We start from the raw sequence: 24421 nt of genomic DNA, 5'->3' as shown, positions 1-24421 counted from the left end.
AAAATTTGGTCGAAAATGTTCAAACTTCGCGCCGTCACCATTTGCGAACGCGGTGGCCGATGGCCGCCATCTTGCGCTTGTTTTGAAGCTGTTTTCTTTGTGCGCATTTTGCACCAGTTTAAAATGGCGTCGGTGAAGGGAAACCGACGCTATCGCGTCATTTCTGGAGGATGCGTCCGTGCCGCCGATTGGCCAAAGCGCGCACACCCCCGCGCGCCTCGCTCCTATTGGTCCGGTGCTCGTCGGCGCGCGCTCGACCGCTCTCGCGTCTCGCTACGTTTGTTTATCTCTGGTTTCATCACGCCGCTGTCTACGTTTGTTCAGCCGCTTGCTTCGCGACGTTTGATAAGATGCTCATTTCGCTGCCCGGATGGCTGGAAAAGATTGTCGTCTCAACGCTACTACGCGTCAAGCGGCTGTGCAATGCGCGACGGATGGCGGCTAGGCCTGTCATACTCGCGGAGTTGCCGGTTGCTGGTCTGCTTGGACATTCTACCAGATCGAGTTCCGAGCTGCAACCTGGCGCGTCTAGCGTCAACACTTCGTCCGCCCACGCCACGCGTGTTGGCACAGATCATGCAGGCACCGTTTCCTTCACGACTGAAGAAAGTAGCGAGCGCGCAGCGAGCGCCGGAAAATGTCCGGAGCGCCGGACCTTCGAAGTGCTAACTCCATCAAGAAGCGAGAAGCCTCTTTGAGCGCAAGGAAGCTGGCCAAAAAGCGGCAAAAAGATAGGATGTATCCAGATTATGCCCCTAGTGAATTTCCTTGAGATTTTATTGGTATCTTCTCAATAAAGATGTTGCAGAACGTTTTTCCTTGATTTCTCAAAACAACAATTCCGACAGACTTCCAATTTTGGAGGTAAAATAGCTTCTGTCCTATTTCAGCTATCAACATAATTTTTTTTTTTTGCCAGAAAGATAAATGTATGCAGTAAGCAATATGCACCTTTTCAAAGCAGCACTCTTCTCAAAATGTTTTTGAAATGGGTCACATGCTTGACATGTCAAGATGGCATTTTTTTCTCACAACTTTGATGAGCTCTAACTCTTGCTCAGATTAGCCTACAACATTGAATAATACCTTATGGCACTCCCTGAACATCCTAGATAGTCTTTATACTCAAATTACTGTGTTAGGGCTTTCTGTTTAGAAGCTAATTTTCCTCCAAACAAAGGACTCGGCTTATACAATGCATTTGGAGTATATCAGAAACTACTTATCCTATGGCAAAATTAATTATATTTTTAGAATCTGCATATTAAAATACACAATGTGTGAAAATTTCGTTGAGATCTGTCCACAAATAAAAAAGTTGTATTTCAAGTGCAGCCTCCCCCCTTAAGACCATATTTGGTCTTAGAGACCAAAAAGCCCCCTTAAAAGACCCCCTTAACAAGTAGCGTTTCCATGTTTCGTTGTGCAATCACAGCAGTGCATCGTCCGCATCGGGCGGCCCAGCAGAACAACAAGCCTCATAGATCAGAACGGCCTCCAAGCACCCTGTGCGTTTGCGTATGAAGCCACATACAGTGGAATCTCGATGATACGAATCTCACGGGGTCACAAAAAATATTCGTATTAGCCGAAATTCGTATCATCCAAACATTTAAATCTAGCTAAATTAAAAAGTGAGAGGTGAATTTACTCAGGCACACGTACGTAAAAAGCATTTATTTGTTGAAGGAAAAGTCTCCGATGCCCTTCTGCTTCTTTTTCTTTGTCAGGTCAATTAGCAGACTTTGTTCAAATCCATAAAAACGCGTGCACGTGTCGTCGCTGATTTCATCCACGGCCATAGTACGCCTCAGAACTTCGAGCGCATGCAGCGTTTCAGCCGCCGGTGGTGGTCCTTCGCCGTCGCTCACGTCAAACACAAAGAACACGGCTAGAGGCACAGCAGCCACTCCGTCCGATGGCACGCGGAAAAGGAGGAAAAGCAACAAAAGTGCCGCCGCTTCAAACTCTTCGCGTCCAGTCGCGGCCTCCGCGCTGTCCGGCGTCACGTCCGTGCCTCCACACCAAAAGAGAGAGGGAGAAATCGCGTAACTGCGCGCTGTTCTCTTTCACTGCCGTCGGTGGGGCTCGCGGTCGCGTCCGTCCGTGCGCTGGAATGGTGCCAACTGTGGCCTCTTTTCCGCGCAGCGGCGCAACCTCCTCCCCTCCTTAGCAACCGGCGCGCCGGTCGGGGGCACAGCTGCGCATAGCAACTGTGATGTCACACAGTAGCGGTAGAACGAGCGCACGGGCGTCGGCAGTGGCAGCTGCACCGCCGCTCCTTCGTCAGACGTCTCGTTGCAGTCGAGCGAGACCCGTAGCTCCGAAGCGACCCAGTGATTGCGCGCCAAGCGGTTCTAGAAGCGACACCGGACGCCGGATTCCCCCAACATCAAACGCCAGAAGAACAAGGAGCGAATGTGCATGCGACGAATGAACATGTCACCAGATGCGAAAGCAAGGGAGGCAGAACGGAAACGCCAACAGCGACTGATTAGGTCGCCGGGTACTAAAGGCAGGGAAGCAGAAAGCAAGCGGCAGCAGCGACAGGCGATATTGCCGAACACCAAAGCGAATGAATTGGAGCGCAGACGGCAGCAGCGACCGGCAATTTCACCGAACAGTAAAGCCAGGGAAGCGGAGCGCAGACAGCAGCAGCGTCTGGCCTTCGCCAAGCACACTTTCAGATTTCCAAAGTGTCTTCGGTAATATTCGTATCAACCGATGCGGGTCGAAAATTGATTCGTAACAACCGTTCTCTAGCACGTTGGAAAGTAATGGGGCTTCGTATCATCCGTATCGTATCATCCAGAAATTCGTATCATCCGTATCAGAAATTCGTATCATCCGTACCAGAAATTCGTATCATCCAGAAATTCGTATTAGCCGTGATCGTATCATCGAGATTCCACTGTAAACATCAACATCATTTTGGCACCATGCCCAAGAGCGTTGTGGCGTCATGCAAGCAAGGACTCGCGTTATGCCGAAGCTTGGATAAAAAAGACACCGGGTTCTCAGCATAGAAGAAAAGTTTGACATGATGCGTGTTAACGAACGTTACACGAAAAAGTCAGCACTGGCATGCGACAGGGATCTACTGTTGACTACGGGGTGCAGCATTTGGAATGCTAAGAAGTTGCTCAACAGCGCTGCTGCGACTGCAAAGAGATGTCAGCTACGAGGTTCGACTTCTCGCTATCGTTGCCTTTGTTGCCGAAGTGTCGCCTAACAACAGTGATGAGGATGACATGGAAAACGACAGCACGGGCAATTCAGGCCCAACAGTGGCAGAAGCTGTGCATTACATTAGCCTCATGAATGCAATCATCGCGACGAGAACAGCACCCCGAAATGAAAGAGGCACCCCGCGACTTCTACAGCACTACAGCGCCTGTGCACGGAGAATATGCAACGCCAATGAGGAATCTGCCATGCGAGTGTTTGCAGAGAAGGGACTGGCTGAAAAGCTGGCTCGCAGCTTCAGTAAGTTTGTGGCCACTGTTGTTGCTGCTAGGACGCCGTGGCATCAAATAAAAATAACACTTTTGTCGCGTGAAGTGAATAAATTTTGCATGTTTTCCCCCTTTCATCGCACTCTCTCTGAGTTACGTTTTTGACAGGTAAGTGGGCGATCTCAAGCTATTTCGGTTAAGCAGTACTACCGTTTACAGAGCGTCTACCAAGTTGACATTTCCAAATTCCCCGAGTTTTCCAGGTTTTCCCTGAGTGCCTTTGCAAAATTCCCTGAGTGATGCAGAACTATCTTTTATGTCAAGACGGGCTGAAACCATATCGCCCGATGCTGTCACTCTCTAGTAAGCATATGGAAAATTAAAAAAAAAAAAAAACAATGCAATTTGAATATTAAGGAGTAGTGTTTATGCTATTCAAAAAAATAATAGAAGGGAGGGGCTAGTAAAATGAACAGCAAATGTCTTCGAAAGAAATTGCAAATCGAGTCGGACATTCTCGAATACAAATAAACAGGAGATGCATACAGGAGCAAATATTTTCGAATATGAGCTAATTCTATCAGCTGAAAGCAAGCTCAGTGGTATGAGGCCCGAACTTTGTCACAATTGAGATGCTCTCTCAACAGCTCGTAAGTCAACCTCAACTGTCCTGACATACTCTCAGCCCGCGTACGACGGCTCAGTGTTGTGTTTCGCTGCTTTGAAGAGTTTATTTTGGTTGGGTGAGGGACACCTGCATTTCAGCCTCAGCCAACACTGTTTTTTGAGCTCAAAACGGCAGCAGCATGCTTCCTTTCCTGTTCATTCCCCAATGTGTAGGTCCTTTCTGTTCTTGTCCGCCTTCCACCACTCGTTTGCTCCACAGACTATTTGAAGCATCTTCTTGGTCAGTTGCACAGTCCCCATCCGATTTTTCGAACTCCCTAGGGGCTGCGACAACGTCCGAAAAATCATCTGGTTGGAAAAAATAAATGCATGTCATTTACTGCCCTTAAGGGCTCACTCCACCACAGGAACATTCGAAAACGCTATGCAGGCCTGTCGGTACACGCATTAGGCATATCGGTACTCGTACTGTGACAAGAGATACCGGGTGCATGCGTGTATAATTAAGGAATACATACTGTGTCCCGTGGCAATGTTGCGCTTCAATGCTTTAAAGAGTTTATTTTGGTTTGTACGAGGGACACCATCTCGGCGTCAGCGAAAACTTAACTTTGTTTTTTGAGCTCAAGCTCCTTCAAAGCCGCCGCAGCACGCTTCTTTTCCTGTTAATTCCTCAATGCGTAGGTCCTTTCTGCTCTCGTCTTCTTTCCGCCGCACGTTTGCCCCATGGACCGTATGAAACATCTTCTTGCTCCCTAGGAACCACGAAAATGTTCAAAAAATCCGCCAGTTCTAAAAAATGAATGCATGTCTTTTACTGCGCTTAAGGGCTCAAACCGCCACAGGCACATTCGAAAAAGCTCTGAAGGCCTGTCGGTACACTTATTAGGCATATTGGTGCTCGTACTGTCACAGGAGATAACGGGTGCACGTGTGTATAATTAAGGAATACATACTGTGTCCCGTGACAATTGCCCCTTCTCATGCTCGTTATGCTTCACCACAATACTTCTGCGCATGCCTCACTTAGTAACATTTCTGTACAGAGGCGAAGCTGACTTTCGGGAATAGGCGTTATGCAACGCACATTGCTTTCCAAGCTTCGAAGCCAATCGCGAGGACCACAAAGGCGGAGACAATGCCATTGCTGACAGCGACGAATTCTTTTAATGAAAAACACAGCGCCCAATGGCAAGAAGCTTAATAGCAAACGTCTAAGCAGCTAGGCCTAGCGTTGCCGCAGTGGTGGCTATTGCTTCCAGCGGATCTGCGTGCGAAAGCGGCGGTTCGAGGTGGCGAGGTGCTCAAAAGTGCAGCAGTGGTGGATTTGACTAATGCCATTTCAGACCTGTGGTCACGGCAAGAAGTCCGGAAAATGGGACGGCGGAGGGATCTTACATGCAAAATTTTAGACCTTGTGATTACAGTGACTCTATGGGGTACTTCCGGGTGCCGCGAAACTGTCCCAATATCGGGCATCCAGAAAGTCGGTCGTTGACTGTACACTGGCAACTCCTCCAGCTGACCAAAGGTCGTCAAAGATGATTCGTTACAATTGCTGTCTGTTACTCGAGCCAGCATTACCGCAACTTTCGTTCCCTTTCAACAAATTTACAGCTAATTTTCCCTAATAGAAGCACAAATACCCAAAATTTTCCCAGTTTTTCCAGACTACTCAAAATCCCTAACAATTCCCAGTTTTCTCAGTTGGTAGACACCCTGTGTTTAGTACATACTTCTTTTGAGCTCCGGCCAACTACGGTTCAACGAGGTTTCACTGCATATAGGTAATTCGATATATAAAAGAAATTTTATACAAAATGTTCAAGTGGATTTTACGACTATCGTTATATATAATCATAATCAGTTATACGTGGGTTCAATATATCTGGGTTTGACTGTATAATGAAGCAAACTGCTGATTTTACAGGCTTCATATTATCTAGGTCTAGCTGTATATATGCCATGTTCATTGCCTGTTACAGGCACCTAAAACAACACTTTTTAGAGCCTAAACATCCGGCATCTATTCATGACAAAAACAATTTACTTTGGGGCGAGTTTGACTTAACAAGAAGTTAATTGCATATTAACAATGGGCACACAAGATTGAATAATTGCTGAAAATTTCATGTGTCTACTGTCAAAAGCAAAAACGTTTTTCGTGGGCCCTTAATAAAGGAATTATGCCCTTGAAGGCAAACACGTGCTGCAGTGGGGATATTTGACCACCGTTTATTGTCTCAATGCGTAATGCACTTGATAACAAAGCCACAACCACCAGCCCATCTGCAGCTACAGCCACACAGAGGCCTCATCTATGCTCAATGAGTGCTGTCCCATGTGTGAGCTATCCGCCAGGACAGCAGCCATGGTGAGCAAGATAAGCTGCTTGTCTGCTCGGTGCTCACCTGTTCCTCGGCACCGGCCTTTCCCTCCTCGCCAGCCTCGTCACTCGAGCTCTCTTCCTCCGAGCTGCTGCTGCTGCCGCTGCCCTTGCCTGAGCCACTCTCTTCCTCGTCGCCTTCGCCACGCTGAGCCTGTGACGACGGAAAGAAAATGGGACTTCGAACCACCACTTTCCACTTGCTGGTACTACGGTAGGTCAAGTGACGAGGAAGTCACTTAAGATGAAGTTTTAGCTCACGGCCAGCTGCAATTTCCCCATTCATATAGAGTTGACTCATTAACAATGACTCTCATTAACTCTACCACGGTTAATACAACATTTAGCTCAATTCGAATGCACTGGAAATTTCGGGCAAAAAATCGTATATTGCTATGGAAGAAAAACTAGTTTAGTTTGAATGCGAAAGCATGGCACCTAAGTTAACTCTTCACCACACGGTGCATCTATATGATACACATAGAACAACTTCTTCTGGCATAACAGAATTGAAAAGAAATGTCCTCTCTAGCAATGAAATATATAGCAACTTTAGCAGTGGAAATAATGTTTGCTATTTTTTCCTTGAATATACATACCAGTAACTCGTCAGACAATGTGCAAGAAGTTCGTAAATACACAGGTTACAATACCTCGATTTGGGCAAGTTGGTTCATCTTGACAGTGCACAGTTAAATTGTTAAACAGGTTATTTCCATAATTTCTACACTTGAAATCAGTGAAAAAATATATCAGAGCGTTTATTTACTCTTTATTAGCTGATTGTGATGTTTTCATCGAGAAATACATTTAGGTGGTTCTGTGAGGAAAGCATGAACTGCTTTATTATATACGATACAATTTGCAGTTAAGGGTTATATTGTGAAAGACAGCAGAGATAAGTTTCCTAGCAAAAGGACAATCTTGTTGGCAAAATTTATTGTTGCATGAACTATACTTTTTTTTAGAACTATTAGTGATGTAGAGTAGGCAAGAAAATGAAAACGCCAGCAGTGTTTACAATGAAGATAGCATGGGCCGTGCCATGTTCCCCGAACTCATAGTAATAGAAGCAACGTAACTCTCGGGAGGAGAAAGTTTTCTCTTGGCTCGCTCCAAACTCATTAAAATATGTGCAAAGCAAAAATTAACAAAGTCAAGGTCTATCAAAGAAGCGACAATATGACTGCAATAAGCACTTCCAGTTTCTTTTAAACTTGTGTGCGCATACCTTTCTTACCTCTTCCTTCGCTGTGAATATCACCAATCACCATCTTCACTTTCTCCCTCTTTTGTTCCCTTTCCTCCGAACCCCAATGCTGAGTAGCTGGCTCAAACCTCGTAGTTCTTGCTGACCTCCCAGCTTTTCTCTCATGATAAGTTTGGCTGAATTGGTTGTAAACGAGTATAATACACTATAAACTCAGTAAAGCTGCAGGGCTCATAACTTTCTTAATTGCAGCCTTTAAACACCATCACGGCAGACGACGAGTGCACCTGGGGGCTGGAGGTCGTGGGAAATGCATCCCAGTCCACAGCCTCCTACGATTGTCAGCACACCAATCTCGATGTCCTGCCAAGGTGCCATGTTGGTCATTAACATTCTGGGTTGTGCATCACCTTCTAATGGTGATAATGGCATCTTGTTTTTTCTCTCCCGCCCACTTTGGTATTGGCATCGAATATGCATATCCGCGGGCAGACACACACACACACAAACCTTATATATACTTTATACAAAGCTTTTCACGACACATCTACTCAGAATTTCAGGCGCAAAATTTTGCATGGAGTCTGCTTTAAATCTACACTATTTGAAACTAGGCTCTTTTTTTTTTTTTGCAGTCAGAAACTTATTTGCACTGGGGCACTTACAATAGGGCTGGCAGCAATTTTGAAATCGCGTTTGTGATCTCAAATGCTTAACTGTGCAACCTGCGATGTAAACTGCCATTTCTCGGCTGCTCAATCAGGACGCAATGCAGCCTTGGCTTGCCTCGCGACGACTGATAGCATTAATCGAGCATCTATGCATGCTTTATTTGCACTACAATTAGTATTTTACCGAAAATTGCTTAAAATATTGAGTAGCTAATATGCCTGCTGAATCACCCATCAACATGGGTGCACTTCGAAAGGCCCCCCCCATGTTTTTTTTGGCCTTGTAACAACGGTATTGATGGCAGCTTAGTATTACAATGCCGTGATGAAGTCATTACCATATAAGTTCTACGTCCCAGAGGTTCCTTGGTGTTAGGTTTGAAGAAAATTTAAACTGGTACAGTCATGTCAGCAACAATAAAACCAGCATTGCAAGATCCATCGGTGTTATTAATAAATTAAAGCGTCTATTACCCTCTAGATTAAAAAAACAATTATACTATAGCCTAGTGCATTTGCGCCTCCAATTATGTTTATCTTTCTGGTGTACCATGACAAAAACCAACATCCATAGTTTACTTATTTTGCAGATACGCACGATTCGGGTAATTGAGAATGCGCCCCTATAGAAGCCACTCCACTCAGCTTTTCAAGAAGAATTGCATTTTAACAATAGAAAAACTCATTAACAACAACAACAAAAAACAGCCATAGCAATATTTAAAGAGGTAAGACTCAATGAAAGCGCCTTTTTTAAAGAACACCTCCTGAATGAACATAAATATAACACAAGGCAATTAACTTACAACAAGGGAAAGATCCGTACAAATTACGGCGTGCAAAAGCTGGGATTCATAGTTCCAGATTTTCTGAATCATCACCCTGGCTTAAACACTATATAATAAATGAATCACTGTCCTCAAGCACTTTAAAAAAAAATTTAACATGTATTTGCTATCGCTTTAGGTATGACTGTTCATTCTTTTGTACACAAATCGCATTCAGAATTTCTGTTACGTATTTCATGTACTTTTCATTTTTTGTGTATGTATCCAATTTGTGTACCATGCCTGCCCTGTGTGCTTGAGCGTTTTGTGCACTCAGAACAGGTCGGGGAAGGGGACTGACACTTAGACAGGCATTCGTGACCTTTTGTCAGCCTCTTTGACAGAGAAAATTAAAAAAAAAAAACATTGCAATAATTCCAAATAGCACCTTCCTTTGACATATAGCCATGCAACACCAAGGTGGCACTCACTGTGACAACGTGCACTCACTCAAAGGGTCAATAGATTTGCCAGTGTGAATGGGGTGTTAGTAGAAAGTTATCTCTAGTCCCTCTGTGTACTGCTTTCCCTGTATTATGCTCAAGCCTTCAGGCTACCGACGAAGTCTGTCAGGAAATGGATGACCAAAGATATGAACACGCAAGTGCAGTGACCTCTGCAACAGAAAAAGCGTCGTGCAGTTACGTGACTGACCCTCCACTGGCGGTTCCTCTCCTCCTTCTCCTTCTCCCTCTCGAGTTCCTCCAGGTTGGTGAAGTGGCGCCGCTGACCCTTGTGGCCACCACCACCACGACTACCACCTCGGCCTGAAAACGGATGGCAAAGGAATTAAAGGAGTACTCACATGACATATTCGACGTGCCATTTTCTTCCTACATTGGAGTTAAGACCATTACTTTAATGAAGATCGACACCCTCTAGACCCTAGAAAAAATAGTGAGAGCCCCCTGTATAATTTACTATAATACTGGTTTCTACAAACCAGTTTCAGTATGCAGGTGATCGATGTTTCACAATGCCACAATACACTGCCTCGCCCTGTGCCTGAGAATGCTGTGGCGGCCACCACACGAGCACGGCAAGAACAAATGCATGCTATAGACAAGGCAAACTCAAGTTTCCCCCCAGTGCGATTGCTCCCCTAGTGGGCAGATTAGAACGCCAAGGGTTGCCAGTAGGAATGACTGCAACCCATTTTCACTGGAGCGCATACTACTGGTGGTTTGTTTTTGCAATGGAAAGTACGATCTCGTAATCCTGCGAGCGTATTGTTGTGTTGTTCAGCGTCACAACAGTCTCAAGAACACAAAACACCGAGACCTGCCGGTGAAATTCTGCATTTAAGGAAATTTTATAGACAAGACATGCATCAAACTGTAAGCAAAATCATATTTAGCATTTTTCTTCTCGCATGCCTTCTTTTTATCTGTCCGATGTAATAAACAGAGTGGCCCTTGCGTGTACAGGGATAAAGTATTGTAAGCTTCGTATGTATGGGTAGTCCACTAAATGCTGGCCGTTTTTAGGATGAAGCACAACCTGCATGACCTGTGGATGAGAAACGTCATGGTAGCATGCACAGAGCAATTTTTTCAAAAATGCTGTAATTGTGATAGCTTATAATGGTGGCAATGGAAAGCACAGCAGATGCTCATCTTTGTTGATGTTTCTGCTGTGAGAAGTGCATTTGTAGGTTTCTGCAAAAGAGCACTGGCGACCACACATTACCGTTTCCCAACCAATGTACACACTGCCGCTCAAACACCCTACATAAGCGTCAAGGACGAGAAAGTGAGCGTGCAGTCACAATGCAAACAAACTGCCTCAGAGGACCAGTGCAACGGCAAAGTTGAATTTTTTTAACAAGGGATGCTTTTGCAAGGTGCAGCAGCGCCGCCTTGCTGAGGTTGTCGAGCCTATATCAGCGTTTTCCCCCCAGCTACCCCGCTTTTTTATATTCTTTTCCTTTACTGCTGCACAATATCAGAAAATTTTATTGTGTCATGACATTACAATATCAAGAGGAAGTGAAAACATACAAAATATATTTGCATTATTGCGCGAGAAGTCTGTGGGAGAGTTCTTACAACTTCTAAAATATGTGCTAGTGGTCCTTTAAGGATTCACAATGGGATATGAATGCTACTCCGGGAATGGCTTTCAGTAGACAAATGCAACTTTTAACAGGGCCTGTCACTCATACCAACTATAAAGCTATGCCTTAGAAGTCAGACGCAGCGATCAGGAAAAAGTGCAGGGGATTTACCCATTTTTTCATTATGCACCAAGAAGAATGCATAAACTTGAGCGAGCCTGTTGGCAAACCGTCTTGCCAACATGCTGGTAAGTTCACGGACACAACATGCTGCTAAAGCACTTTGGCAAGACTTGTTGGCAAGATATGGTGCTCAAGTGTGCCTGCTATTAGTGCCCAGTTTTATACATAGGAGGCAATTCTACAGAAGCTAGGCAAGTAGCGCTGTCATGTGTCACCCTGCATGTTTTGCAGTGCAGTTGGTTTTAATCTGTGCCGCTTTCTACAGTATGACTAACTAATACATAACAACAGCTTATGGATGTAAGATGGTGACAAATTGCACATTATTTGTGCACCTTTATGCTTCCAGCATGCGACACCACATTTTGGTCACAAATACAAGTTATGCGCTGCGGCTGCAGAAACATGCCAATCCGCTCATTCAGCCCTGGGACCCCTTCCATGTAATAAATATGTCTCATCCTGCAACATAAAGCTATGAGACTTAATGCCACATCGAATTACATAACACACCTGTCTTTCACATGTGGCATGATTTTCTTCTCATGAATGAAAACAGCTAAAGTTGTCTCTCTAGTTTTCATAGCTTTGGCTGCTATGTATAACAGGCACTTGAGTACTGCACTTGAGTAGTGTTTAAAAATTGTTAAAACACTGCTTTTATATGCAAAAGGAAGGTTTATGAACACATACAAATGAGCGTTTCCAATCTGCATGCATTTTTTTTCTTCTTCACAGCCACATAAGGAACACCCTTTTAGCAGGCAACAGGTAATGATGTACCAAAGCGAAGTTTCATTTTTCCAATCCCAGTGATGTGTAGAACAACTTCCAAAGACTTCAAAAAAGAGAGAAAGCACTATTAGCTCTCATTACACCACAATGAGCAAAAGCAGGAGTGAAATTTCCGTGCGCTGACACCTTTTCTCTATCCTACTGCACCACGAAAAAGTACAGGTCTCCCCAACTTGGCTGCACTTACTGTACTGGTTCATGCAGCGCAGCACGCTTGCTCTTTATCAACGCGACATCGTTAAGGGCCCCGTGTCGAAAAAAAAATCCAATGTTGGAGCCAGACGTCGCTTAGCGAGAAATCATTCCGAACCAGAACTATGCAGGCCATCTGAGTGGCCTAGAGGCGTTACTGAACTAATTCCTCAGAGTAACATACATCAGAAAAATGGTAAAGTACAACCTAAACACACTCTACAGGCAGGATAGCATTAGATTGCAATTTGAGTATACGAGAAAACAATTCTATTACGGGGGAACTCAAACACAAACTCCTTTTCCAGCATTTCTGCCATTCATAGGGTGGCCATGCCCTCCGAGATTTCTGTCAGTCAGCCGGCACGTGCACGCACGCTAATCTCAGAGGGCACAGAAAGGCGCACCCCTTTCCTTGCAACACCTCCAGATGGCGCTCGCCTCCACCACATCGCATGCTGCTTCTACCAGAAAGCTCGCCTTCGTGTAGCGTTCAGTGCCAGCGTTTCCTGATAAACATTACGGTTGCATAAGCTTCAGTTGCCGGGAGGCTAAAAAGCAGTCAGGGATCTTTGAATGCTGTTGCATTCCACACTTAAAAGCAAAGTTTAAATGTCCTCCCAATTTTTTTACAGCATAGTGTGCATCACCAGCACCGTGCTTCTGTATTTGTCACTATGCAGGAATCAGTGCATGTGTTCTTGACACTATGGTACTTGCTGCCTTGGAAGTGTGACCGGTGGCGTGTTTCTATTTACGCCCAAGCCCAGCGCTCGACCGCTGCGCCACCATGCGCCGCTCGCGTGTACCACGTTTCTAGGTACTTTCTTTCTGGAAGCGTCACGGCGAGCGCTCCCTAGATCCGTGTAGGTACTTGACGCGGGACTGGGGAGATGTTTTGCCCGGGCACTCAATTTGCTCACCCAGCTGTCGCTAAGAGAAAATAGGTTTTTAAAAACAAGCCGCCTAGGCTGTTTCGAAATAAAAGTTGCGTGCGGAAGCTGACGCAACACTGCACTAAATTTTTCAGTTTGGATAAGGGGATAAAGGGATGTGAAAAGAACTTGGTCGTGGTGTGCGAGGCGCTTCGATCTACAAAAGAATCGTGGGGCATGGAGGGTTTCCCGCCCCACTAGCCACATCATCGCTGCGCTGAAGCTTCCTTTCCTCCTTGACATAACTATCTCTTTTCCAGCACAAATGATAGCAAGGCGCTGGTGCCATACAATACGCATATTAAACGTCCAGGAACAAGAAAAAAATCATGCAGAAACTCCTCTGGGAGTTAGACTATGCGTAGGCATTGTGCCACTAGCTAATCTCCGTGCAGCCCGGTGTCATTACCAATGTTATGTAACTTGATTAGGTAATTACTAACGACAGCTCCGTGGCGACACGAACTGGTGCCGACGGTGGCGCAAGGAGCATTGACGACACAAGCAAAGTACTGCAGGCAGAGGCCCGAGGTGCGCTGATGACGGTTCCGATCATTATATAAGCCGTTATCGCTCTTCAGTGCCTTATTCATCCGCGTGAAACCATTGGAGATTTTTAGCGTGTCCGCTATTCCGGCAAACAGGGGTGGTTTGGGCGGATTGTCGGATGAGCGGGGGCATGCAACGTGAGCGGCTGGAGCAGTGCAGCCGCCGTGGTGGCGTAGAGCTCGACCAGACAAACACAGTGCTAAAATTACATTAAGCGACTATCTTCTGCTTCACTCCTGGTGCAAATTTTCGGCAGTGGCATAATTGTCCACACGATTGCGCCGCTGTCCAAAATTTACACCAGCAGTTACGCAGAATATATCAATTGGCTCCGTGTTTGTGTGGTTGAGCTTTGCGCCAACAGCTGGCGCCACCAATCTGGTCACTCTAACGTCCCTCTAGGCCGCTCACGTTTACACCCCCGTTCACCCGGCAAACCGCCCGCGCTTGCCCGAATAATGGACGCAGTAAAATTATCTGTTGTTGAGCCATGAGCGTACTCAGTTGGCGACTCCTTATGGCAATGCCGCGTGGGCCGCAGCTTGAAAGCGATCTGCGATGCCCACAAAACAGTGCCAACAGCTCATAGCTTCGCGCGCTGTGTTTTTGCCGCTTACATAGTCTTAAAGAGACGCGCGACCGCTTGACTTCAAAGTGATTTGCAAAAGTTGCAGAATGAGGCGTTAACTGAGAGCACCGCCAGCTAGTACTGTGTTTTCGCCGCTTCGTTGCCGTTGAAGCTGAAGGCAGCACAATGGCAAATTCGTTCGCTACTGTGGGCGCTATCTCGAAAGCGGTCACGTTATTACGGGACGGATGAAGGGACGGTTTTCTCTTTGGATAAGCATACAAATTAAGCTTAAGGTAAGCTTAAGCATTCAGAATTAAAATTTACCTACACCGCCCAAACTTAGCGAATGCAGGCTGGCCCGAACACACCGCACGCCCTGGCACAGCCAGGGGAGCAAAACCAAATAGTACATAGAAGGATCTAGGGCGCGTGTCATGGCGCTTCGGCGAAAAAGTACCTAGAAATGTGGTACATGCGGGCGGCGCATGGCAGCGCAGCGATCGCGTTGGGCTTGGGAGAAAATAGAAACACGCTGACCGGTGCAGGTGTCATGCAAGCCCTTTGTGGAAGGCTACACAGCACTGCTTTCATTGATTTGAGTAGCGGGGATGGAAGGTTTTAGTGCTTTTTCATTAAGTCTCACCAGGTCTGGCCATCTTGAGCTGACAAGCACAGAGCATACATTGCACGATAACAATCATGTCTGCAAAGTATTGCATCGCTACGTGCCCCGGAAAGGTCTGAAATTTCAAACTGAATGCCACTTCCCTTTTCACTCGTGGCCGCTACGCTCCAAGCTGGACCATGACGTAATCATGCCCCTGCGCCTATGTAATCATGTCCGCAGTGTGATGTCGCTCGTGGTGACATGTGACTTCGAGAATTATTAATGACAACATCTGTTATCTGTGGGATGCTGCTTGAATTGACGAATTGAAGTTTAGAGAAATAATAAAACACACAAAAGGAATGTCTGCATGTTTTTTGTTTTACTTCGTACAGAAGCAAGAGAGATGTACTTCAGCTTTGTCTGTTTGTTCTCACGGTTGTGCGGTCACGTGCGCAGGTACCGAAACTAAGCCATTTTCTACCATGTTCCAGTGCGCGATCACGCTCTGCAATCCACTTGTCTAGCCTCAGAATTCGTGTAGCACTGAATTACACCGCTAGTCATGTTTCCTTGTGCACAGCGCACAAAATCATGCGTTGCGTGAACGAGACAACAGCCTGCGTGTGACGCCGTTGGCGGAAGTGCGTAACACCAGGGAAAAAAAAAAGCAAAGAGAAAAAAAATGAAAGCGGCACCTGTGACATATGCGTCACGCGATCCTCGAGGTCCGGTCTCGAAGAACACAGGGAAGGATTTTTGCTTGCGTAGGCTAGACAGGGCGAATGGAGAGAGCGTCTTACTTGGCAGTGGAGCCCGCCTGCTGAAATCATGGGTTCGCAGCACTGAAATATTTTTATCTCGGCTATTATTGAGCCAATTTCAAAATTTTTGCGGCAGAAGGCTCCCTAAAGGACACATAACTTCCAGCATATAACCGAAATTCGCCCTGGGGCTTGGTGAGGGGCCCTCTAAAGTAGCCAGTCCAGTTGCTGAGACAGGTTTGTAAAGGATCACGCCACGTATACTTCCCTCCATGTAGGCACTGCACATGCTGATGAGCAAATCATTTCGGCGAACACTTCATTGCCATCATAGCTATAACCACTCTTTCCTACACCATCGCAGCCATGAACTCAAAAGTGTACCTTAGCCAAGCCAGCGTGCACTATTAATCAGCATTCACCACTATTTAGCATCGTTCCGAATGCGGGTGAATGGCGTCATGAAGGGAATCTGACATTTCAGTCCTGAATGGCACCTCTGAAGATTGGGCCAGGAGAAGCTGACTAGGACCAGCACCTTTGCTCCGCTGCTTATGCTATTAGCAAGGACAGTTTGTGCAGCTAAGGCTGCCTTGAGCTTGCTTCAAAAACTGCCCATAGTAATGTTCAGTATTAACATACTAGGAACGGACAGGCCATCTGCTGTAGTGCTGTACAATCTGAAAAGAGGCCCATAAGATAGCCTCACTTGCACAACAGAAACAGAAGCACCAGTGTTATCAATCTGCCCTGATTTACAAGATCGTTGATGCATAGGAGCACAGTGCTACCAGTTCACGAGGAAAGAATCTTCTCATGAAATCCGCAAGACCATACGCTGTCGGAGCGCTTAAGAGAAAACACCTGGTATGTGAGCAGTTCTGTTCCAACAACCACCTTGGATGGACAAATAGAGGGAAATATTGTAGTGCACATTTCCAGAAGCGAGTAAGGCATATAAAGTGAGGGCAATCCTGCTTTTGTTTTAGCATCGTCAAATAGCCAGAGCGGTTGAAGAAGGCAGAGGACCAAGCGGTGTGAAAAAGTAAGATGCTTGATACGATGGCCTAACGCCTACTTTTGTACACCATATTGTAAATTAAATTGGCAAGTTGACTGATGTAGTGATTATTGGCTTTTTATGACTCAAGGGCCAGTTCTGGCCAAAGAGCACCACATAAATTGTGAAGTTTAACAACCCAATAAAACTTTGGTTGGTGCTACTGATGCGCTTCCTGGTTCTTTTAATGATAGTTTCACCAGTACATGTCACCAAACTGCCAGCCTGAGTGCCTGTCAATTTATAGATACTCACTGCACGGAATCAATATTTTTGAACCCTACTAATGAACATGAAATAACACTGCTTTTCCGTAACCTGAGTAATAGTAGTGCCTGCGATGCTGATGGCCTGCAAATCAGGCCTGTCAGCTATATGCTTGATATTATTTCACCTGTTCTTGCTCATACCTACAATATCTGTCTCTCCCAAGGCCAATTCCCCAAAATAATGCAGGTGGCAAAGGTGCTTCCCATTTTCAAAAAAGATGATAAAACACTTACTTCGAACTACAGACCCATCTCCATACTTCTGATTTTTTCCAAAGGACTAGAGAAGATAATATTTTGTAGGTTATCCTGTTTTCTTGACAAACATAACTTATTAACCCCACATCAACATGCTTTCTGCAGATTCATGTCAACTGAACTAGCACTCCTTAAGCAGGAAGAACTAATCCTTGAAAATTTTGAGGCACGCTTATTAACCTTAGGTGTTTTTGTCAACTTATCTAAAGCCTTCGATTCTATTGACCATAAACTTCTGGTTCATAAACTGACTTATTATGGCATCCGTGGCATTGCTCTCATCTTACTTGAACCAAAGAAAGCAATATGTGCATGTAAATGGATTATCATCCAGTGTCCTTCCTGTTCATGTAGGTGTCCCACAAGGAAGCATCTTGGGCCCTTTCTTGTTCAATATTTTTGTCAATCACTTTATTAACATTGATTCTGGCACAATGTACATTATGGATGCCAATGACACCACACTTCTTTTTTCATCCAAATCTCTGGATGACCTGGTCTTACGTGCTAACAGTGTGCTCTCCAAAGTACACCAGTGGTCCCTTGAAAATGGTCTCACAATCAACTCCGCAAAAACCAAAGCCTTGCTCTTTCATCCAAGAAATATGAATGTCGTGCTACCTGGAGATATTGTGCTTAACTCCGGTACTATTGAAGCTGTCCAATCAATCAAATGTCTGGGTGTGCACTTTGATCATGATATCACATGGCGCTCTCATGTAGATTTCCTCACCGGCAAACTGTCACAGGTGTTGGGTGTGGGCTATTCCTTTAGATAGCTGCCACAATCCGTGAAATTGCTGATCTATAACTCACTTTTTTTCAGTCACCTAAATTACTGCTGCCTCGTATGGGTGACAACTTCAGCCACAAATATCCACAAGCTGTTTGCAATCCAGAAGAAATTTCTTCATGTCATTTGTAATAAGCCTCGTAATTTTCATTCCGCTCCTCTTTTCAGCGCGCTTAGAACCCTTAAATTGCCTGCCCTAATAAACCTGCGCTTCTTGTCAACCTACAGAAGATATGAGAAAAATATTGGCACCCTCAGCTCTTTCACTAACCTCACAAAACGAGAAACCCTTTACACAACTTGAGCTTCTGAGACTTGGTGTGTTCCTCAACTTCGGACTAATTATGGCCAGCAAATGTTACGCCACTGGCTGCCTAGTTTACTCAATGATCTCGCCAGATGCAATATTGATGTGCTCACTTGTTCCAGAAAAAATCTGCATGATATGTTTCTGCAATCTTGACTGTGTACCATTGTACTTAGTGAATTTTACCTTTAGCTTTTTGCTCTTCTTTCTTTTTTTTCTCCTCTTTTTTTTCCCTTAACGTTTCCCTCCTGCCCTGCTGCTGCCATGTTAAATAGAACCTGGCACCAGTCAAGCTGCTTTTCCGCAGCTTTTTTCCCTTTATTTTGTCCGCCACAACCATTCCTCGCTTGTGGAAACAAATAAATGAAATGAAATGACTTGGTACATGGTATATTCATGAAAAATTAAGCGCAAAGCACAAAACAACCCACAAGGAAGAGACAAGACAAAGCACCAGTGCTTGTCTCGTCTCTTCTTTGTGGGTTGTCCTGGATTTTGCGCTGAATTTTTCACCTTCAAAATTAACCCTAAATTGAACAGTGGGTTATGAGGCACGCAGTGGTGGAGGACTTGAGTTCTTCGACATCCACCAAAACCATCATGCACAAGCGTTCTTGCAGACACCACAGCCATCGGAATACAGTCACCGCGGCCGGGACCAAACCCACGACCCCGCGCCTAGCAGAACAAGGCTATAAGCACTAACCACTGCGGCATTCTCTTAAAACAATAATGTTTTGAGAGATAATAAAAAGCAAATATGCTTTGCGTTCCTGCACGCATCCCCGATAGCTCTTACATTTTTTGAAGCAAACAACAAAGCTCATCATCGCTGCCCCTTTTTCCTTGCTATGTTCACACCCACTTGCACAATGTGGTCTTGTGCAGCACTCTCCAGAAGTGGTGCAGAAAATGCAGGCAAAGTGAGGGCACCTTAAGTTCCCTGAATGAGTACACAGGTGACAAGGTGGACTTCAATGTTCAGTGAAACCAAACAGGCAACAGTCGCACAGATTAACAAGCATGATCACCAAGTCTTCTGTAGGAAGGCGGCTGACAGCACGAGCCAAACGCAGGGGAATATGAAAAAAGATCTGCAGACACACTGACCCAGACACAAATAACCACCACCCTTCGAGAGTGTAAAAAGTAAGCTGTACACTGCAGCCGACAAGGCTCACCCTTGCACAGATATCGCCTACCTCACCAACAAGAGAGAGAGAGAGACCAACTTTAAATCATATGCTGCATACGTTAGCCTGGCTGATTGCCTACACGCTACACTTCCTCTATGTGAGCTAGTTAAAGGGGCCTTCTTACCAAACATGAGAACAAAGTGTTCAATGAATGTAACCAAGAAACATTTTTAGAAAGGGACCTATTAAGAAGGACATATGATGAGACGAATGTTTACTTTCTGCATTCGACTTCTGCACAACGCTTACTCTCGACGCCGCAGGAGTGTCTGTAGAATTGTTATCGCAATAATATGTGCCTTACTGAATTTCCCCCAGTTAGAGGCTGACGTAAGGCGGCCTGTCAATTAACGCGACAACGGGAAACACCACGGCACTTAGTGAGAAATCTAGCCAGCACTCGCCACTCTTATGATGATTGACATCTCGAGCTCCTAGCAAACGCGGGAACCAAATTTCCGTACTTGAGATCACAGTCTATACGCCAGTCACGACTTGTGAATCGGGTCTGTCAATGGGGCGCTCAGATTCTGCGCAATGCAAGCAGCACCGGTTTGTCTTTAGCCCATTCAAACGCACGCGGCGCCATGCGACGCTGCGCGAAAATACACTCCATACGTCAGCCCGCCGAAAAAACTTTTGGGCCGGTCATGTTCTCTTTCGCAAAAGAGCGAACCAGCCAGAAAAGCTGACGAAACGACTTCCAGCTATTCGTTAATCTATCTGCTTCTTTTATTGGCACACCGACATATGCCAACACGATCACCCTTTTATCAGCAACCATTGCGATCATTTAACGGCGCTCTCAAACAAACTAGCCGGTGTACAGCGGTCGGTGTAGGTTTCGCATGAGACAGCTGGTGAATTTTGCATGAGCAAGATCAGAAAACAACGGAAAACAAGGCAAAGCGGCCGCACGCTCGCGGTGCTACAGCGTAGCCCTAGGCACCCGTGGCTTACCTCGTCCTCTGGGGGGCATCTTGACAGTCGCACGCAGCTACAGGTAGAGGAGAAAAGACAGCGACAAGGACGCTGTGTGCCAGACGAGATGGCCGAAAACACCGGGAGGAAAGCGAAGAAAGGTCGCACCGGGATTCTCCGAAAGATTTGATGGCGATGGTCTCGTATGGACGACTTCCCAGCGAAATGCTGGGGTCGCTACTGACTACAAAGAAGTTCAAGAAATTATAGGCGCCGCAAGCTACCAGTATCCCATTATAAGCAACTTTTGTTTAACAAATAATATGACCAATATAGAATAAAGCTAACGCAAAAATAATGTTTACCGAGTGCAAATGAAAACGTTTGTTAAGTGCTCTTGATTTGAGATCTAGTGCAAATTTATTACTAAAGGCGGCGCTAGTGTTTGTCTCAATAGTCTGCTACAGTTTAGTTCGGCGTGGCGATTCAACATATTTATCCACGATGTGGACTGTGCCAGGTTCCCGACGGCAGCTACCATCAGGACTTACCCGCCAGAACTTCAAAGTGCACTGCAGTCTGCAGACAAGGACTCACAACTATAGGCCGTCCAGCAGGCCCGGGGTGCGCTCGAAAAGCACAAGCCTCATGACCCACTACAAACGGGCCCAACTGGGCTAGTGCAGAGTAGAGTATAACCCCGGGTCGACGCTTGACCAGCGTCACGACTCGCTAAATCGTCGTTTGCCGGCACTTTATTAAAGTTATCCCTATCTCTATCCTCCACGATGTGAAATATACCAGCTAGTGCCAAATGCAGTGGTTCCTAAATATACCTATTTTTATTGCCTGCACGTTACTTCAACCGCAAAGGTTTCGGTGAAAAGAAACGAAACTGGAGCAACGCCTCCTTTACTAGATGCCTGCCGCGTTGTGGCGTTGTCCGGTAAACTCGGGTCCGTGCCCCCTCCCTTTTCTCGTCTCCGGATGGATGGACGGAAGTACAGTGTACTAGAATAGGTAACGGAAAGTAGGAGCGTCCCCTTTGATATGTGGTGATGGCGGTTGCCATCATGCTCAGCTTTGGGAGAGAGAGAGAGAGAAGTTTAATGATACAAAATGCCGAGAGGTCGGCCTGAGGTATATTCCTCTAGCCAGCTACTCGGCGTTGAGGGAAAGAAAGAGGGAAGAAAGAGGTGCATGATGGGTGACGACGACGCACTCAAGAACAGTTTGCACCCTATGGCGTGCCCCTTCTGCCACACAACGATAATCGTCACCTGCCTTGATGCATTTTCTTTCTTTAACGCTGCGAGCCCGGAACTTTCCAGTAACGAACGGCACGCGCGTTATCAGCATAGAACAGTTTACACAAATTTGGAGTGCCCCTTCTGATAACGCGCGTTATATAATGAAATGCCTCATTTACGATATCCAGACAATCGTGGTAACACCCCACAGACCACTGCAACTTCATTGATCGTCTGCTCGCACCCTGCAAGAAATGGCTTTCACTATCTTGAACCTTCTGCTAAATTTGAGCGAGAAACATTCGATAAATATCAGCCAAGCTTCGGTTCGCCTCCTTGCGTTCACTGGTGTAAGTTGACGCGTTAGCACAAATTATCAGGCTGATGAATAAAAATTACTTTGAACTTTTTCTCTACGACATCAAAGCACTTTGATGCTCGGAAGTCTAGCTTTTCCAAAACCCACCTAGCTTCTTGCGAGCCCATACTATATAAGGATGGTCTTACTTTTGCCTAGCCAATAGCATATGGCGAAGACCGGAAGCGAAACTGTGATACTCAAACGGGAAAATTCATTGTGGACGTTCGAAGGGCTTCTTAAACACGAAGTGGCAGGCTCATGGCGGTTGCGAGAGTAAGCTTTCCCGCAGTTCAAGATTCGCCACTTTTGTCAGCCATTGATTAAGCTCAGGAACGCCTGGCCTTTGCTTCACAAGCGCGCATCCAGCGGATGCACACAGTGAACAGAATTATACAGGAATATTGACAAGAGAGCATCCCATACAATGGACCTTTGACATTTGACATGCATGACGCTATGCAGCAAAAGAGTGCAAGAACACCGAACAGAGCTTATCGCTAGTGATCATTATTGGCTCTGCGATGTCAATTAGCAATGTTGACTGATTAAAACTCTCATTTATTGACACTTTCATTTATGCCATTCACGGCGTGCATGAATAACGGCTCTGACCATCAAACTACACAAAGTGATCCTTCATCACTAGATGAATCAATCTTAGTATTTCCTATAGTTATCAAATTATAGTTAGTGAATAGCCGTCTGAAGTACATCTCATTTCATATCTATGACGCTATTCTGCATGAAAATTTCAGAACATCATAGTGAGCGCATCACTAATGATGACTAAAGACTCGGCGGTATCCGTTGGCAGTGGTAACGCAAAATGCTACAGCTTCATTGATACTACTGACGGCACTCACGAGGGATAGCTGCCTCAGGGATAGTAAAATAGGTGAATAATATTCACCAGTGACATAAGTATACGAGTTTATAGTAGGCATAGTGAGTCACTCGTTTCATCGTATTTCATTGGATGTAAATGATGTCATGTTGCGCAAAACACCAAGAACCCCGAACTGCGCCTTGTATTTCATTTGTGATTACTAGTGACTCCACCATATCAGTTATGCAATTAAATGGTATTCATGACTGTTTTAGTGGTACCGATGACAAGGTCTTTGATTGGAGGCTGCGGATGTCGCAGTAGAATAGTGAATCGTATTTGCTACCGACCGAAGCCTCCCGGCGAGAGCCTAGTGATTATCATCGAGTCAACCTTTATTGTTTTGTATGATAGCCAGGACCAAATCGCATGTGCACCATTACCTCGACGTACTCATGCTGACGTTTCCTCTCAATTATTTTGGAGAATTTTCATCTTCTGTGTCACTGTCATAACGAAGCAGAAAATAAAAAAAAAATGTGCTGGGGCTTAGCAAAGGTTAGGCCTGGATATCTCGAAGCGAAAAGCTTCGGTGATGCTTATGGTTGAGCTTATGGTTATGCTTTATCATTTAGCCTATGATTATGCTTACGGTTTAGCTTATGGTTATACTTTATGATTTGGCCTTGGATATGCTTACTGTTTAACTTATGAATATGCTTACGTTTTAAGTTATGGATATGCTTACGGTTCAGCTTATGGTTATGCTTTATGATTTAGGCTATGGTTATGCTTACGGTTTCACTTATGAATATCCTTTCGTTAGATTATGGTTATGCTATACGTGTGCCTTGAGTAGTTATGCAAATTGCTTATCAATGATATATACCATAAGTAATGCAGGATTATTAAACTTCTTTACTCATCATTGTTGGGCACAGTGTCTTGCGATTTCTGTACAGCCATAAACACAGCTCTTTCTATCGGTAGTATCTCTCTGTTCTTATAAGTCGGCCTCCGCGATAAACACGCGCTTGTGGCTAACGTCAAACGATGACGCATAGCGCGCGGCAGTGGCCACCTGCGCCGACTCGGAACACGTTTATGGAGCCAATTCGACTCCGAACACGCTCACGGAGCCAATTCGACTCCCAACGCGCTCACGGAGCCAATTCCGACATAAGCTGGCTCGCGCGATGCGCGGTGTTGACTACGCTAGCGTAGTGAATCTTTTCGCTTTAAAACCTCCAAAAGTGGTCGTTAGTCCCGTGGCAGGATAGCTACTGGTCTACCACCTTGCTCTTTCATTTTCAAGCTGTTAACTCATAATATGTTCACAAATTTTCAGAAGT

General features: G+C 45.4%; 1 protein-coding gene across 1 annotated transcript in view; it reads right to left on the bottom strand.

The window, feature by feature from the left end:
- Positions 1 to 20862, bottom strand: part of LOC139048634 (28 kDa heat- and acid-stable phosphoprotein-like) — a 66601-nt gene extending 45739 nt beyond the window's left edge. Inside the window, exons 1-3 of the mRNA XM_070523085.1 lie at positions 20672 to 20862; positions 9831 to 9943; positions 6494 to 6622 (exon numbers count right to left, since the gene is read on the bottom strand). Coding sequence (XP_070379186.1) covers positions 6494 to 6622; positions 9831 to 9943; positions 20672 to 20690 — 261 coding nt within the window. The 5' untranslated portion in view covers positions 20691 to 20862. The remainder of the gene's footprint in view (positions 1 to 6493; positions 6623 to 9830; positions 9944 to 20671) is intronic.
- Between the last annotated feature and the right edge of the window lie 3559 nt (positions 20863 to 24421).

The sequence above is a fragment of the Dermacentor albipictus genome, chromosome 8 (genome assembly GCF_038994185.2).
Source record: "Dermacentor albipictus isolate Rhodes 1998 colony chromosome 8, USDA_Dalb.pri_finalv2, whole genome shotgun sequence".
In the NCBI taxonomy this organism is placed as follows: Eukaryota; Metazoa; Arthropoda; class Arachnida; order Ixodida; family Ixodidae; genus Dermacentor; species Dermacentor albipictus.
The sequence above is the reverse complement of the archived record's forward strand: the minus strand, read 5'-3'. Positions and strand labels throughout refer to the sequence as shown.